The sequence below is a fragment of the Silene latifolia genome, chromosome 11 (assembly GCF_048544455.1).
Source record: "Silene latifolia isolate original U9 population chromosome 11, ASM4854445v1, whole genome shotgun sequence".
Lineage (NCBI taxonomy): Eukaryota > Viridiplantae > Streptophyta > Magnoliopsida > Caryophyllales > Caryophyllaceae > Silene > Silene latifolia.
In genome coordinates this window covers 153,953,150-153,972,687 of record NC_133536.1, presented here as the reverse complement: position 1 = coordinate 153,972,687, position 19,538 = coordinate 153,953,150, and the positions used below count along the sequence as shown (strand labels likewise).

At 36.7% G+C, this 19,538-nt stretch overlaps 1 protein-coding gene and 1 non-coding gene across 2 annotated transcripts; one reads left to right on the top strand and one right to left on the bottom strand.

Moving 5' to 3' along the window:
- Positions 1 to 842: 842 nt before the first annotated feature.
- LOC141616671 (small nucleolar RNA R71) lies at positions 843 to 949 on the top strand. Its single transcript, XR_012531004.1, has one exon. It is a non-coding gene; the product is annotated as a small nucleolar RNA R71 (small nucleolar RNA).
- Positions 950 to 4,271: 3,322 nt separating this feature from the next.
- On the bottom strand, positions 4,272 to 5,711 carry LOC141614170 (protein FAR-RED IMPAIRED RESPONSE 1-like). Its single transcript, XM_074432926.1, has 3 exons — positions 5,407 to 5,711; positions 4,862 to 5,196; positions 4,272 to 4,714 (listed from the first exon to the last, which is right to left on the bottom strand). Exons 1-3 carry the CDS (start codon positions 5,709 to 5,711, stop codon positions 4,272 to 4,274), a joined length of 1,083 nt encoding a protein of 360 aa, XP_074289027.1.
- Between the last annotated feature and the right edge of the window lie 13,827 nt (positions 5,712 to 19,538).

The following is a 19,538-nucleotide window of genomic DNA, read 5'->3' as shown; positions in this document are numbered from 1 at the left end:
GTCTAGGGGGATTACCTTGAGGTGGTAATTGCCCTTTTTGTCTTGATGAGCTTGAAGATGCTAGTTGGGTCAATTGTGTTTCCAACATCTTGGTGTGAGCTAGAATGTTGTTGATGGTGGTATCCTTTGCTTGGCTATCCTTTTGCATTTGGGTGAAGAATTCTTGTTGATTTTTTTGCATTTGAATGACCGCTTTTTGGACATCAAAACTTTGGTCATTGTGGTGATTGTATGGATTTTGATTTTGGTAGCCTTGGTTTTGATTGAAAAAGGGTCTTTGATTTTGATTTCTCATGGGTGGTGGAGTGTATGTAGTTTGAGGGTTTTGAACATTTTGGCTCTTGTATGAGAGATTTGGGTGGAACTTGGTGTTTTCATTGTAAAAATTTGAATAAGGGGTGCCACTTTTGTAAGCTTGGAAAGCATTGACTTGTTCGGTTGTTCCCCTACATTCACTTGAGTCATGACCCAAGGTTCCACAATTCTCACATATCCCGCTTGGGATTGATGAGGATGCCGTCATGGCATTGACATGATACTTTGATGATTTTGAGTTTTCCTCAAGCCTAGCCATAGCTTGTTCAAATTTCAAGTTGATTGTGTCAATGTGAGCACTAAGTTGAGCACCCAATTGAGTAACGGTGTCCACTTCATACTTTCCTCCTCTAGTAGCCTTGCGAGGCCTACTATATTGCGAATTATGGACCGCCATTTCCTCAATCTTGTTCCATGTTTGATTGTCATCAACTTCGGTGAACATTCCATTAGATCCCATATTGAGGATGTTCCTTGAATCTTCATATAAACCATTCCAAAATTGTTGCACTAAAAACCATTCGCTAAGTCCATGGTGAGGACATGAGCGACAAACACCTTTGAACCGCTCCCAAGCTTCATACAAAGACTCTTCATCCCTTTGCTTAAAACTCGTGATTTGAGCTCTTAGCATATTGGTCTTCTCCGGTGGGTAGAATTTTTTGTAGAAAGCGAGAGCTAACTTCTTCCAAGAATCTATTCCAAGGGTGGCCTTATCAAGGCCCTTCAACCATTGCTTTGCGGTGCCGATTAACGAAAAAGGAAATAAGACCCATCTTATTTGGTCTTGAGTCACGCCCGTTTGAGAGATAGCTTCACAATAATCACAAAATGTTTCCATATGAGAATGAGGGTCCTCACTAGGCATTCCCACGAATTGGCTCCTCTCAACTAGTTGGATGAAGGCGGACTTGGCAATAAAATTTCCGGTAAGATGTTGTGGGGTAGGAGTACCATTTGGTAGATCCTCCTCGGTGGGTATAGAGTGTGACGAGAATTTAGGCATTGTAGGTGGATTTTGTGTGGTATTGTTTAATGGGTTCTCTTCTCCTTCTATTGCGAAAGGATTGACAAACTCACTAGTGGGTTGAACAACTTCACCAACACCTCCCAAATTCCTCCTAACAAGTCTCCTATTATTCGTCAAGGTTCTTTCGATTTCACGGTCAAAAGGTAACAAATTTCTTTGTAACCTTCTAGACATGCAAAATATCAAACAACTAGAAAACAATTAGAACATTCCTTGAGGAGTTTTACTTCCCCAAGGTGAAAAAGACACAACTAAAAATAACAAAAGAAATCTAAAATCAATTAAACACCGTCCCAAGACAACGGCGCCATTTTTGATCGATGCCATTTGGTGTTCACAATTAAGCATATGTGGTCGTTGGTCAATGGTCGATACAAAACACAATTTATACTTCACAAACAACTCTACAATTAGTAAAGGGGCAAGTAAAGGTCGGATCCCAAGGGACGGGTATTGAAAACGAAGATTTCTATTGCTACTAGGGGTGTCTAGGGGTGTCACAAGTTGGGTTGATGTAGAAGGTTACTAAACTAAAATAGCAATGAAAATAAGCTAACAAGGTAAATGAAATAAGGGTGTAAACAATTGATTAAAAGCACTAGGGTGTCATGGGTTCATAGGGGATTCATGGGATATGATCATACAAACATGTTCTCAAATTATAAGCAAGCAATTATTGTTGTGATGGATCGAGTTGGGTTATATCTTACGATCCTAGGAAAGTTTGGGTCCCGGAGCCGAATCACATAGATTGTACAACACCTACAAGTCGACTTAATCTTTCCTACTCAAAGCATGCATGGTCTAACAAGACTCGAGTTGGGTTATGTCTTACAAGTCAAGTTGAAGAGATAGTAGATGATAATAAATGCAAGGATTCATAGGCTTAGCATTTCATCAAACATAACATGTGCATGTATTAAGATCAAAACAAGCAAGCAAATAAGATATGAAAGCATATTGATTTAAGCATGAATCATCCCCATGTTGGTTTCCCCTAATCACCCATTAAACCCTAGCTAAGAGACTACTCACTCATTATCATATTGATCATGCTAGAAAGGTTGTCAATCATACTAACATAATGAAACATGATGAATAAATGAAAGTAATTAGCAATAATTAAAAAGGGATTAAGAGATTATACCTACTAATGATTCCAATAATAAAGCAAGAATAATAGAAGTACTTGAATCCTAGATTGAGAGGTTGTCAATCTCCCAATAATAACCCAAATAATCTTCAATTACCCAAAATAAAGTAAGAACAAGAGAGAGATTAAGGAACTAAAACTTGGATTAAAACTTGATTAATATTTGATTACAATATTGAAGAGAGATTTGATTGATATTAACTACACTAATTATTGATAAGAAGAACATGCTCCTCTAATTAGACTAATGGGGTATTTATAGTGAAAATTAGGGAGGATGCATTAGGGTTAACTAAGGGTTAAACTAGTAATTACACTTTTTAAGTTGAGCAAGGAGACTCCGGTATTCAATGAGAGAAGGGCGTCTCCATTTTGTAACTTGAAGGACGAAACCGTCTTTGTCTTGTGATCCGAGCGGATGGAGGTCGAGACGGACGGATGGGGCATGGACGATCCGAGCGGATGGAGGCAGAAGACGCTCGGATTGGGCCTGGGGGATCCGAGCGGATCCTGGGTAAGGACGCTCGGATTGAGCTGGGCGGACGGACGGATCATGGATGATCCGTTCGGATTCTTCTACAGCGTCATTCCTTCTTCTTTTCTTCCCTTTTCTTCATAGAATCCTTGGGGATTTCCTTGGGGACTCAAGGATCCTTTCTCAACATTGATCTTCTACTTAGCTATGTACAAAGGCCTTCTAGTCTTGTCTCTCCTTGATGCTTGGTCATTGAATACGATCCATTTAGCCTCGTTTTGCCATGAAAATGCAAGATTCTTACTCCTTTCCTACCAAGGGATCAAAATCTCAAAGAATATGCAAAACAAAGATCTAAAGATAAGAAATGACCCAAATAGGCACTAAAAAGCATAGAAACAATGGTAATTCGGGGGCTAAATATGCGCCAATTATGGTCGCATCAGTTTTCTCCCGTTCGAATCACAATTGTAAGGGAAAGGGTTAGGGTTGGATTAGGCGGACCCGCGGTAGCGGTCCGCCTAATTCAACCCTAAACCCTTTCCCGTTCTAATTTTAGGATGTCCGGCCCCCTAGTTTTAATCCCGTCCGCAAAAAGGGTTCACTCTGCCCCTCAAGGGTGTCTTTTGGTTTTCTCGCGTTCGAATGACAATTGTAAGGGAAAGGGTTTAGGGTTGGATTAGGCATATCCTTGTTAGCGGTCCGCCTAATCCAGCCCTAAACTCTTTTCCGTCCCGTTTTAGGATACCCGGGCCTCTAGTTTAAATCTCGTACCCAAAAAGGGTTCACTCTACCCCTCTAGGGTGTCTTTTAGTTTTCTTCCATTCGAATGAGAATTTCTTAACGTAATGAACTTTTATAAGAAATGTTAATGTAGTTTATTATGTCTTTTCTAAACAACGTATGTGTACCTTTACTATAAACGTAATGTACTTTGACAAAAAAATCGAATAGTAAGTACAAGGCTTTAAAAATGTTCTCCTTTTAACATGAATGTTTATCCTTAAATCAAAAATTGACATTTTCCTTTTCATTATTCTCCTCCTCATCATCATCAGATTCATCTTCTTCCTCATCGTCATCTTCATGGTGAAATTCGGTAAATATGCATAAGAATATAAAGTAACTATTAGATTTTAGATGGAGAAAATTGCTACATAAACAACTAAATTAATATACATTTTAATGTTATCCAAATGTCCTTTCAGAACAACCCTAATGTTCATTGCTCTAAGACCTTATGTCCCATCATATAAAGTGATGATTTTGGAAGGTTATTACTCTAAATGTAATATGCTTTAACAAGAAATAAAAATGTACATGAGTGTTAGATGATTTGTTTCTTTGCAAGTCCTAGAACTGTGTCCTTGTCGTCCACATATTTTGCAGTACCTATTCTCTGTTGCTCTTTTCTTGAGGGCTTTTAATAGATGTGATTCAATTCTCTTTCCCCTAACCCTACCCTTCTTTTTAGATTTAGTAGGAAGTTGAATTACTAATTTGTTAGGTCTTTTAAAGCCCACATACTTTTCCATTTCTTTCATCTTGTCTTTCTTGTTTGCTGGGAAGCTTCTCTTATCAGTTATGTCCAATCTAATATCTCTCAGTTTTTCAATCAAAAATTTCATGTCCTCCTCATTATACTCTGCTAAGCTGACACAGGAATAAACCTCTTGCCACAGCTCGGTTGTCAAACTTTTCCGGTCAGAATATAGTTGAGAGACATCTATGGCCCTCCCATCTTAATCAAAGACAGGCTTACTCATTGCAGCTTTAGTCCATCTTTGCACTATGTAATCTTCTGGTATTTTATGAATATTTTTATTGTGTAGAAGCCAAAGGCCGTGCCTGCATAACAAGCCCAGTCTCTAAAACATAGAGCAGGAACAAGTAACATCGTTGTTATCGAGCGAATACGCTATGTTCCATGTCTTGTTCGGCAACTCTGAGTCTTTTAAGATAAAAACTTTTGTGTTATCAATATTTTCCACGTCTTTCAAGCCGCACTGAAACAGAGCTGCAACTAATTCCGTTTGAAAGTCTTTGAAAATGGTATGTGTGTATATTTCAGAAGCATGAACTTCGAGGTTTAACTTTGTTTTCAGTGGAATTTGAGAGTGTTTGTTGTCACTGTTTAACTTGGACTGCTTGTGTCTTTCTTCTTCCATCACACTCTCAAAGCACATCCAAAACTCAACGAGTGTCATCTGACTTGAGAGGAACCTATCAAAAAAATTGTTTCCACTTTCAGATCTTGAGGTAACCTTCATAAACCCAGACATGAAAACGTCTTTGAAATAGGCAGGGATCTACTGTTCCCTAATATCGTACAAATATGAAAACCACTCGTGTTCCACAAGGTTATAATCAATCATTATTTGGCCCCACGGTTCTTCGAAGTCCCCAAGCTCTAGATAGTTGTTACAAACACACCTATTAAGTCTCCTCTTAAAATCCTCATCTTGGAAAAGTTGATAACTGACTTTTTCCCTTAGCTTATTTATTATGTGCCACATGCATAGTCTGTGGGTTGATTCCTCAAACACTTGTGGGATTACTGACTTCGTAGATTTGTCCTGATCAGTAATTATGATGATTGGGTGGTGCCCTCCCATTGCTTCCAAAAATATATTGAAAAGCCATGTGTAACACTCGAGACCCTCATCAGCTAACAATGCAGCTCCAAAGGTTATGCACCTTTTGTGATGATCGACTCCTGTGAAAGGCACAAACACCATGTCATACTTGTTTGTTCAGTAAGTAGCATGTGCAGATAACACCTCACCAAACAGCAAGTAGTTCTTTATGCTTATCACATATGCCCAAAAGACTGCGGCCAGTCTGTTTTTTTCATCTAGTTGAAAATCAAAGTAGAAAGAACTGCAAGTTTCTTTCTTCCTAATAAGATTTTCAACGAACATTTGCGTATCATAATCATCAATATAGGACTTTATGTCCCTGACAAAGTTTTTGAAATCAACTTCAGTAGCACCGACATTGTTGTAATGTCCACACAACTCCTTCCACCCTCTAAAGGCTTTCACACCACCTAGTTTTAGCACCTTTACCTTTGTCACAAATTGTTTTTGTACGTCTGTCATTTCTCGGTTTCCTTTCATGAACATTGTAGATGCTGGCGAAGCGAGAGGATGGTTGTGCGCTCCACAGAATCTGCTAACATTATAGGTTCCATTTGCTTGATATTTGAACTGCACCATGGTAGGACATTTGATTCTTGTACTCGGCCTTATACGGGTTATTTCTAACACATCAGATTCGGCATCAGTAACAGCAATATCAGCCCTCTTCCTTTTTATATCTTCCTTTTCGCCTTGCCTATTGCACAAAATATTCCTTAATACATAATTCTTTACATTATGACTGCCTTTAATTAATTTTGTTGTTCCGAGTCTTAGGTTAAACCCACATATTGAACCGTAGTCTTTGTAAAATAACTCTGCTTGTGTTAGTGTTTGGAATACTTGTCCTAGTTTTGGTTTTTTTTCCTCTGGTCAAAACGGAATATAGCAGGGGAGATTTCATGGTATTAGAGTTGTTCTTGGAGTGGTAACAATGTTATTTGAAGAAGAAGCAGTGGTTACATCACTTGTACTCATTGTCACCTACAACAGAAGTTAGTAAATAAATTATAACTACAGATAATGCACATTACAATTAAATTGATAGGACATTGCTTTTCATAGTAATTTTTCTATAAGACTTATAATGCATATTACAATTACAACACATTATGACTACAGATAATGCACATTACAATTAAACTGAAAGGACATTTCTTATAATAGTGTTTTTTCCATAAGATTAAAGATAATGCACATTACAATAACATACACATTATGACTACAGATAATGCACATCCCCCTTGTACTAAAAAATAAGAGTTGTTAAAATTTTCCTGCCTAAATGACTTGCTATAAATATGCTTGATTATAAATTAAATCATATCTACAACTGAGGTAACTATTCTATGCAATAGATAATTTTAGTATTCCGTTTAAAAAGGGTAATAATTTTTCAATTTGTATGAATATATATATAACGATTTTTTTATTTTGTTACATAAATGAAATTGCACTAATTATAGGTACGATGTGATAGAAATATTTCATTATTATTATTTTTTGAAATTAAACATGATGGCCACGAATATTTTTTTTAGCAAATACGTTCTAACTAATTCTATTATTCTATATTTTGAAACAAATGTATTCATAGATTGTTATTGTTTTTTTACTTCTAAAAGGAAAAACTTACGAATAATATACGTTTTCTTACTGTTTAACTTAATTATCTATCTCTGCTCCATATTATGTGAACATTTAAACTTTGGTTAATTTTTTTAATTTTTTAATTTAACATATACATAAATATATTATTACAACACATATCCTTCCATTTTTTAGCTTTTCATAAACACTCATGCTCGAGCTACTCGGCTAACTCTGGTTTTTTTGAAGAAGCCCTTCATTTGAAATGAAAAACCAACACCCGATCTATGATGTAAAATATTTTTTCATTCTTTATCTGATTGTAATTTAAATGTCATTCCTTTACGTTTATATTACGCCTTTAGTGAACATAATGATACAATAACTATATTTTTTAAAATAAAGTTAATCTATGCGGAGGATAAGTGTTGAACCTCCTCTTTTCTACTTCTTAATAATATATTTCTTAATTAAGTTTCAAATGGAGTTATTATAATGGTAAAAATTTTAAATTTCTAATATCTCTATCTATAATTAAATTTCATAATTAAATTTCAAATGGAGTTATTATAGTGGTAAAATCATTAAATTTTCAAATATCTCTATCTAAAAAATCGCGCATTTGTGCGGGATCTATACTAGTTACAATTAAATTGTAAGGACATTTCTACAGATAATGCACATTACAATTAAACTCTTGACATTGCTTTTCATAGTATTTTTTTCATAAGACTACAGATAATGCACATTATGACTTCAGATAATGCACATTACAATTAAACTGATAGAATATTTATTCTAATAGTGTTTTTTCCATAAGACTACAGATGATGCACATTACAATTACATGCACATTATGACTACAGATAATGCACATTACAATTAAACTGATAGGACATTTCTTCAGTGGAAATTCTGCATAGGGTATAAACACAAGCAATTTTAGTTCTAACTAATTTAGGCTTATAAAATGAAGTATTCCTGCAGATGTCCATTCTTATGCTTTTAAAAGGAATTTTTTGTCCATTGTCATGCTTTTAAAGGAACATTTATTATACTGATGATCTTCATTTGTAAAATTGTTTATATGTAATCAGCTTTGCATGAAGTATTCATGTGGATTTCGATTTAGATTATATAAAATGAATTGAATGTTTGATGCAGAGTAGTAAACAAAGAAATAAACCATATAATAATATAATAATACTTCATTAATAATAAAATATTTACAAAAGTCATTGTAGGCTTTCAAAACAAACTCAATTTAAGGCTTTCGAAACAAGGAAAAAAAAACACAACTAGAAATAATCTAGCAGTCAGAGTCATAATAACCCTCACTGCCAGATTTATCATCATACAACCTATAATTTCTTCCTAATTCTTGTTGTTGTTGTTGTTGTTGTTGTTGTTGTTGTTGTTGTTGTTGTTGTTGTTGTTGTTGTTGTTGTTGTTGTTGTTGTTGTTGTTGTTGTTGTTGTTGTTGTTGTTGTTGTTGTTGTTGTTATTGTTGTTGTTGTTGTTGTTGTTGTTGTTGTTGTCATCTATGATGGGAATTTTTTTTCTTTTCTAGTGGAAAAACTTCTGCAAAGATAGAATTTTTCCACCAATGTCCTTCCCTTTGTTAGAGAAAAAACTCCCTTATTATTTTCAGCAACCAACTGTTGCTGATAATCAATGTCCACTTTTAGTGTCGGTTCCTATAAGGAACCAAGATGACCAGGTCTTGCAGATCTCGACAATATTTTTTTTGTCTTGCTTCTCTAATCTATCAAAGATCAGAGAAACAACATGTCGGTTTCCCGAAAATGGATGAAGAGTCATGGTGTCTGATGGTTCAGCCATCTGAATGGCATGATCATCTTTAATGTTAATCCATAGATTAATGAACTGGCGTTTTTTCCAGTCATTGTAACCGTTGATGAAAATAATGTTTTCGTTATTATTTTGGTAGTGTGGTGTCCGACATTGAGGGAGAGACATTTTTGTTATTGAAGAGTAAATAATTTGATTGGAGATAATGATGAAGAAGTGAGGATTGTATGTAAGTTGTTTGTTGCACTCGTTTATTTATATAGTGGTTTAGAGGAGTAGAAGAAATTAATTCTTGCAACAGTTGTGTCATTTAACCGTAAACATAAGTTTGAAAAACCGTGAAAGATGAACAATCACATCATAATCTTAGTAATTATTTAAATCTTTTAGTTCCTTATCTTTTATTTCCCTATCTTTTAGTGCCCTATGTAAATAATAAAATGTACCTTTTCAAATAATATAATGTGCATTGTAAATCTAGTTTATTTAATTAATTTAATTTATTTATTTTGGCTTATGTAAGTTAAATGTTTAAGTATATGTCCATTTATTTAACGCTATATTGGAATTCAAACTTCAGACTAATGCTATATTGGAAACAGTAATGGATAAGGTCATGATTACATGCACATTATAACTAGATATAATGAACATTACATTTAAACTGAAAGGACATTTCACTTCAATGAACAGTAGTATGAATCCACTTGTTAATTTAATTAATTGAACATCTTATTTTATTTATAATACATTGTACATTTTGAAAAAATATAATGTGCATTTTCAATTTAATGTACGTCTTTACTTGACATTTTGAAAGAATATGTAACTTGTAAAACATATTCTTTTATAGTGGTAACATTAACTGTCATAAACCAAGTTGCAATGTATATATTAGTCATTCTGAACAGTTGAGTCTTTTCATCTCAAAAATAGGGAAAATCCATGATTACATGCACATTATAACTACAAATAATGCACATTACAATTAAACTGATACGACATTTATTTGCACTGTGTGTTCTCTATAGGACACGTCTTTATTAAGACATGCAAAATAATTACAGCACATTATCATTATACCTAATTTCGCACTTTCTCTCATAAAATTGATATACGAAAATGTTATCACACACATTTAAATCAATGTTGACAGAAAAATAAATTGAGTTACAAGAAGAACATCGAATTTCACGAAATATATATTAAACATTATTAAAAAATCAATCTTAACAATAAATTGAGAAACGAATTTAATAAATCTGATTCAACATACCTTCATATCGATTGAGGAAGAGAAAAACTGCAGATTAATGAAAATCAACTTAGCCAATGTTTGTTGAAATTACGCGATGTTCTTTGCAATTAATCGAAATTTGCAGACGAATGAAGAAGACAAATGATGAATTTATTGAAAATTGCAGATGAATTGAAAATCAATGAATATAATTATTATGAAATCAATCGATTTTGTTCCGTAAATTTGACTTTGTGCAGATGCGTACTTTCTCTCTTCTTTTTATGGAATGTTTTAAAGATTGTCATATTCTATAATATTAAGCGTATATTTTCTACATAGACAGCTCAGATGGACTAGTAATGACATGCGTCATATCAGAGCCGCCAGATTAGATTAATAGACGGCTGAGATCTGTTCTCACCATAAGCCCGTTGTCACAGAAACTCAACCCTCCTCCTTCTTCTTCTTCTTCTTCTTCTTCTTCTTCTTCTTCTTCTTCTTCTTCTTCTTCTTCTTCTTCTTCTTATTATTATTATTATTATTATTATTATTATTATTATTATTATTATTATTATTATTATTATTATTATTATTATTATTATTATTATTATTATTATTATTATTACTATTATTATTATTATTATATTATTCCGTCTCATACATAACTAGTATAAATACAATATAATATAACTTTATAAAATATATTTACCCATTTATCGTTGATTAGCCTTTGACCAAGGTAATAAAATACGGGGTATTATAGGGTTTATAATTTAGATAAGCTATCTTTTCTCCCCAACGGGGTTTTCATAGTGAGATTCCCTACTAAGGAGTGTCAAAATCTTGTCTTGCAATAAGGGTTTCCCATGTTTGACAATAAGCCTTTAATTGTTAAGCCATGGACGGAATCCTGCAACTTATTGAAGGAACGTGTGCAATTTGTGCCTATATGGGTTCGTCTGTATGGCTTACCTCTCAAATTTTGGGAGAAATCTAGTCTTGAGAAGCTAGCTAAGCTTCCAAATCACCCAAACAACATGTTAATGCTATGGTGACATCATCCTCAATTCCAAGTGGAGTATGTGAGAGTTGTGGAACTTTGGGACATGAGCAAAGTGAATGTAGGGGAACAAATGAACAAGTGAATGCTTTTTTTTTTTTTGGTGAAATGTTAGAATATATTAAGATCAAAAAACTAATTACAAGAGAGTTTTGAGGAATAGACAAACCCTATTACTCATAGCCAAATAAAAATCAAATAAACAAGGGCCTCTATGCATAAACATTACATAACTACTCATACTCCTAGCATGCTCACAACATGCCTCATTTTGCCAGCCACACTTTGTCACTGCTTGATACTGGCTCCTTGAGTTTTCTTCTGATTCTGCTCCTGACTTCATCAATAATATGCTCAGTTACCTTATCTGGTTTAAGCAACACATGATTCATCCTGGCATTGTTTCTTTGTGTCCATACCTGGTAATAGCATGCAGCCAACACCAGGTAGTGAACTTTCTACTTTAGGCACACCTTAGGAGGCAGTGTTCCTGTGCTCCTGTTAACCTGCAATGAAAAACCACACCAAAGCTCCATCTGCTGCAGAATTTGCTGCATGCTCAAATGACCAAGCATACAAGAGTGGTACCCCTTATTCCAACTACTATAATGAGAATACCAAATTTCATCCAAATCTTTCATACAAGAGCCAAAATGTTCAAAACCCCCAACCAACATACACCCCACCTCCAATGAGAAATCAAGCTCAAAGACCCTTTTATAACAAAAGCTAAAGTTATCAAAATCAACCTTCATACAATCAATCAAATGACCAAGGCTTTGATGGTCAAAAAGCAGTCCTCCAAATGCAAAAGAATCAACAAGAATTTTTCACCCAAATGCAAAAAGATAGCTGAGCAAAAAACATCACCATCAACAACATACTAGTCCACACCAAGATGCTAGATACTCAAATGACTCAATTAGCATCTTCTAGCTCTCAAAGACAAAAGAGGCAATTACCACCTCAAGATAATCCCCCAAGACATGAAACGGTGAATGCCATCCATTTAAGGAGTGGTACAAGATATGCAGGGCCAAAGAGGCTAATTGATGAAGATGTTGTGGATGCTAGTGACAAGCAAAGAGTTGTGGAGAACTCTAAGGAAGAAGAACCCACCACCAATGAAGTTTCAAAGAAGAAGAATGAAGAGATGGTTAAGGAGAAAGAGCCTATTGTGATTAGACTTCCACTCCCAAGTCGTCAAGCTAAGCCTAAGTTTGATGAGCAACATGGAAAGTTCATGGAAATTGTGAAGAACTTAGAAGTCTCAATCCCATTCACGGACTTGATCAATCATATTCCGGCCTATACCAAGAAGAAATCCATCCGGAAGTTAGAGACTATTGCCTTTACCAAAGTGAGTAGTGCTATTCTACAAGGGAGTTCCCCTCCAAAACTCAAAGATCCGGGAAGTTTCTCTATTCTATGCACCATTGGCGACACTACAATTAACAAAGCATTATGTGACCTTGAAGAAAGTGTAAGTGTCATCCCATACTCGGTGTGCAAGAGGCTAGGAATGGGAGAACTCAAGTGCACCAACATTACGCTTCAAATGGCGGATGGATAAACAAAGATACCTTTAGGGATATGGGAGGATGTGCCCGTGAGAATTGGCAAATTCTTCATTCCGGTAGACTTTGTCATTGTAGACATGGAGGAGGATTCCAACATTCCTATCATTTTAGGAAGACCTTTCTTGCATACCGTGGGAGTGGTAATTGATGTGAAACATGGAGAGCTTACACTTGAAGTGGGGGATGAAACAATCACTTTTAATCTTGACAAAACAATGAGAGCTCCCCAATTAAATGAGCCATGTTTCAAGATTGATCATTATAGCCGAGAAAATGATAGGAAGAAGTTAGCATCTCTATGCAAAGATCAAGCTATGGGTAAAGAATCACCACCCATATGGAAGAAGAAAGTGGATAACCTTCAAGATGCTCTATCCAAAGAGCAAGAAAATTTCCTCAACAATGAGAGCTTGAATAGCTCATCACCAACCATAACAAGCAATGAAGAAGGCCTCATTGGCCATGACAACAAGGAATAAGAGTTGCTCTTGTCAACTCATGATACCATTGGGAAGCAAGCTAGTGAAGTTTGTGGTCTATGGGATGACGAATTTGAAGGATTGGTCAATCCCTACATCGGCAATGCTATGACCTTAGACCAAGGCTTTGTTGATCCTTGTCATCACTTTGACATGGGTCACCATCATGAAGAACACAATGTGGAAAGATCTATGCAAGACTTATAATGAAAATGAACAAGCCTTCGATTACTTCTACAAGGTGTTGAGCAACATCAACAACACCTTGGCTATGCCCCCCTTGACGTTTCATCAAAGAATGAGAGTTTGCTGGAGTCCTCCCTAAACCACCATTTGTAAATATTATAAGCCTTTAACTAACATTTTATTTCATTTATTGCATTTTTGTCAATTTTGGATTTGCAATTTCATACTTTGATCAAGATTTTCATTATGAGAGAAAGTGAGGGAGGTATTTTAATGTGTTTTGATATGTAGTGCTTGATCTAGTGCGGGTATATCAAATAGGCAAACCGAGCCTTCGTAGTGCACCTACAATGTTGAACAAAGGAATGAAGAAAGAATGATACGCGAAATAAAGATCCCCAAGGGTGGAACTGAACTCGTGGGTGTAGAGGAGAATCTGAGCATCCCAGGGGGAATCCGCTCGAGTTGGCTATGATCCGAGCATCCTGGCTCTAGGACGAGGGTCTTGGGAGTGCTGGAATCAAAGCAATGGGTCTGGTGCAAAATCTGAGCATATCACATACAGGACGAGCGTCCTTGTCCCTGAGCCGCTCGTCTTGAGAACAATATGCGCGTCCTGCCTGCTTCAAAAATTTAAAGTTCACGCTATTTATAAATCCGAGTGTCCCCAGGTGAAGCCGAGCGTCCCCTGTTGAAATCCGTGCTTCTTGGCAAAGATTCACGCGTCCCAGCTCAGGTTGGAAATTCCAGAGCACACTGACTAAGGATCCGAGCATCCCCAGTCCAATCCGCTCGTTCCCTGCTGCTACTTAGCCAAAACACGGGATTCACCCTCCTTCCCCAATTCATTTCTATCTTTTACAAAACACAAACACACACCCTTTCTCCCTCAAAACCCTCAATCCCTTCATCAACAAAACACAAATTCCTCAACCAAATTCTCCAAAATCAAAACAAAACTTCCTCAAATCAAAATACCATCCAACAAAAGACCATCCAAACATCAAAATCCTCACAAATTGAATCGATTTTCTAGGGTTTGAGCACAATTTCGAAAATCCTAAAATCGATTGGAAATTGATTGAAGCTTGAGGAAACAAGGAGTATTCAAGCACAATATTGGTTTGTTGATACAATTTTGACAAGGAGAACAATATGGCAAGAACAAAAGGTGGAAACAAGGCACCCAAAACCTCAAATTTATCTAAAAGACAACAAGCTCTTCTAGCCTCAAAGGCTATGGTAGTACATCAACCAAGGGTGGAGATTCAAGAAATTGCTACTCCTATTTTGGAAGCTACACCTACTCCGGTCATAGAACAATTGCAAGATTATCCGGAGGTAACTTTCATAAACGATTCTTATAGGAAAGCCTTTGTATCCCTTACTAGAAAGATTATTTTGCCTACCAAATTCATATGTTAAGATGCCTTAGAGAGATTGGGTGTGCTTGGGAGAACTAAGACATTTTCCGAGTCCATGAAATTGCTTACCCTCTTTGAAATGCAATAATTGACTTACCCTTCACTCACCATGGAGTTCATAAGCTCTTTGAAGGTGACTAAGGTAGAGACTCGAAAAAATGTTGAATTCCGTCTTGAGAACAAGGATAGATGAATGTCTATGAGTGAGTTTGGCAAAGTGTTCGGTCTTGAAGAACATTATCATTATGAGAAAAAGCCTTCACAATATGATGCCGCACCCCTATGGAAAGTGATCACCGGGCGAAAGTTTGACTCTTTCTGGGAGTGCCATGTTCTTTATGTTCACCATCCGGGCATAAGAGTGTGGCATAAGTTTGCGGGCAACACTTTGATTGCAAGAAAAGGCACCAATCACTTTACCGAGCTCGATTTTATCTACCTTGAATCTACCATGAATATCAATAAAAAGTTCACCAAAGAATATAACATACTTCAACTCTTACTTGATTGGTGGCTTGAAATTGATAATGGTAAAGAAGGAGCGGCTTTTATTGTCAATGGAGGCTTAGTAACATGGTTAGCCAAATACTTTAATCCGGATTTCAACAAAGACAAGACATATAAACCGGTTAAAGGAGGCAACCTTCTTGATATGGCCACTATGATCAACAAGTTCCATTGGGTCAAGAATGATAATCTTGACAACGAGTATGAGTGGCTCACTAAAGAAGATAAGTCCTTCATCTTGCCTAGCAAGATATGCCGCATCAATGTCTGAAGTCCAAGCTACCTATTACCCGTCTCCGATGAAGCCGAGATGATTATGAAGCAACATAGGGAATAACATGCCAAGCCCTCCTCCTCCTCCATTGTGACTTCACCATATCCATTTGCCTACCAAGAATTCACACCAATTGGCACTAATGTCGTGGTAGGCAACGACTACTTGACTCAACTATTGCAACATATGCATAAGGAAGCTCATGAAGATCGGGTTAATGCTTACCGAGCTCAATATCCGCCCCTCCTTCATTTAGCTAGGCAAGGAATACTTGATCCTACATGTCCTTTGCCTAGTTGGGCGGATAGGGAGGTATTATTCCCAAATGCTTCTAGAGATGCTAACATGGATAATGAGGTTGCTAAGGGGAAGGAGATTGTTGTTGATGACGGGGAAGGTAGTGACTCTTGCCAAGAGGAAGAAGAGGAAGAAGTGCAAAGTTCAAGTAATAATGAAGATGGTGAAGCCTCCGGGTCCATGAAGGTAGATGATGATGATGATAGTGAGGAAGTTGATGATGATAGCAATGATAGTGATGAGGATATCGCAATGAGTGACAATTGAGGATTGATAACCTTTTGGAGGATGCCACAAGTGCGGGGTTGATAACCCATTCCATTGTGAGTTTCTTACACCTCCTCTAGCTTTGTTTATGTCTCTTTTTTACAATTTTTAATCTTGATCATTGGTTTTGAGTCCTAGCAACACTCAAAGGACTCCCACCTCGGTCCCATTGAGGTGTCTCATTTTGTTCCCACTTTTGAAAATACAAAATGACAATTAGTTTCATGCATTGCATACTTGTGCATGAACTCCCCCACTTTTACACTAGCAATAGTGTCTTACTTGGTTTGGGGAAGTTCAAGCACAAGCATTAGGAGTTAATCTAAATTAGCTATCCAACCAATAAAATAATGCATCATATAGTGTAGTTTAGAATGCATCATTTATGTATATGTCATGTAGTTTGCATTTTAGTGTAAAAATCATGCATTCTCATTTAGCTTGCATAATTTCCTATCGTATTGGCCATTGAGGACAATGCCCATACTAGTGTGGGGATGGGAAATTCTAACTTGACTTTTAAAACTAAAATTATAAAAATTGAATTTTTGAAAAATAAAAAAATATGTTCTTTTATTTCACAAAAACAAAACCATAAAAACTTGAAAAATTTGAAAAAACCAAAAACATGTTCACTCCTTTATAGTGTAAAATTGTATATTTTCTATATACTTGTTTGTTTGTTTGTTTGTTTGTTTGTTTGTTTACCCTTCTTTCACATTGATCGACTACGCCACATCCGAGACATGAGGATCATGAAGACCGCATGGTATGATCTTTCCAATCTCCTTATTCCTCTCTATGTTAATGACTATGTGGCTTTATTTTGGTTGATGCGGTATGAACCAATGTGATTGTAGGAATGGCATTTAGCTTATATGACATACTAGTTGGAAGAAGCATGTGCATTAGGTTGTATAAATGATAGTTACATCATGGCATGTAGTTGCATTTAGGAAAATTTTTGTGAAAACGTCGATTTGGAAAACTTGACAAGTGTATATAAGGCCCTTGTAGATACTTTTTCTTCTTGAGACTTTGCTCATTAGAATGCTTCTAAAACACCCTAGAATGTGTCATGCTAGTATCCTTTGACTCATGGATTAAGGCCTAGTCAAGAGTACCTTGTGGTGTGATAACTCCTTGGCTACCGATTATTCCAAGGTGACCTTTGAAGCCATGCAACCATCTTCCACATTCTACCACATTTTGTCAATAAAAAGGAATGTGCACAGAAATTTATAATTTGAGTTCAAGCATTGAAATGAAAGATCAAAAAGTTTGCAAAATGCATCAAAGAAAAGAGGAGCAAAAATAGACTCTTATGCTTTAAATATAAGCACCCTCCTTACAAATTAGGGTGACTTTGAAAATGTTCAAAAATGCAAAAAGTTGAAATTATCAAGCATCAAATGCCAAACATCAAAGAAATGGTAAAACGAAATTGTTCTCAAATATCAAATGCCACAAGAAATTGGGGGGAATAACAGCAACATCAAAAGCTGTAACACCCCCTCATACCAAGGTGCCTTACCAAGACCACCCTACCATGAAAGTGTGTTACCATCTCGGTTGCCCGAGGTTAGTACATACCAAAAGCGTCTGAACTGAGCACATTTATTAAAGTACTGTAAAGCATAAAGTTACAACATCCCAAATCCAAATACTGGTTTAACAAAATACAACTCTAAAGTTTAATAATAAAAGAAATCCAATCTAAGACTCAGACGGTGATGCTATGACTGGTGATGGCGATACTCCCAAGACAGTCCCCAAGCTCACACTAGCAATACCTGTCAAGCCTGCTCACCATCCCCGCATGGATCACCGCAGATTCCACAAACAACACGGGGTCAGTATTACTCAAACATTAAGACAAACAAACGGAGAAATCAACTGATCATCGCCAATTCCCAATCTTCCATTCTCACACAGTAACCGACTACACACTGAAGTGTGTAGCCCTGCCAGATTACCCATCGCAACAGTTAATCCTCGACGCCAGTGGGTGACCGCAGCCGATCCCACCTAGTCCAGCTCCTCAACGAGCGACAACAATCCCTGTCCCTTAATGTGCACATCCCCTCCCGTGGCGGGTTCCACGGAGGGCGAACTAGGGTGTGAAGCCACTCCCGCAAGTGACTCCACCACAATCACAATCACATGATACCACAACCATCTCAACACCCTCACACCAACATTGTCACAACAATCTCCATACTCCGATGATCAACAGATAACAATAATCACAACAAACATGTCTTACAAGAAAAAGAATGGCGAGTAGGAAACCCTACCTTAGAAATCAACAGTGGGAAATCACTTGAACACTCAGAAAGGCTCCTCTACGAAGTCTTCTCCTATAACATAATCATATCACACAATTACACATTGCACAACCCCCATAATCCCAATTCCGTAAACATACAGTAACCCCAATGAACACAAATAACGTAGAATAAAACTTACCAACAGTAGGATGAGGATTTGTACGCAAGGACTCCAAAGATTTCACAAACAACAAGGCTATGGGATGATTAGGGAGTGATTAGGGAGAGATTAGGGTTAACGTAGAAATGATGAAGTTGAAAAGATGTTTTGAAAACTGACGTGGGATATAAAATAAATCTTAAACACTCCCTAATCAAACCGTCAAAATAATACTCGCCAGACCGAATACTCGGTCGAGTAAAGTTATACTCGGCCGAGTATCCTCTACTCGGTCGAGTATTCACTATACTCGGCCGAGTATTCGTCGGCAGAACCAAAACAACTCATAACAACAGCACTACTCGGCCGAGTAGGCTCTACTCGGTCGAGTAGTCGCCAAAGAAAATCCGTAGTGTTACAAAAGCAAACTCCCATATGAAACTCAAAACACATTGATCCCTTTATCCATTGAACCCACTTTTATGCATGGTGGAGAGGGGACGACCCTTATTCTTGTCTAGGAAAGAAGGGGAATTCCGCGATCCTACAGTGTTTCTAACACCATAAGGAGTCTACTCTTGACGAAAGCATTGAACGATTGAGGACAAAGGTACCCTAGCTTGACACAATTTGGAGGTGATTTATTGGCATCCTCATAGGCTTAGTAGTTTGAAGAAACCGTATCTATAATGGAGTGTGTACCCTTCGATCGTTTCCCTTGTAGATAATTTCCGCCACTTAGATCAGGAAAATGGCTATTCATTTTTGTAGATGCATCCA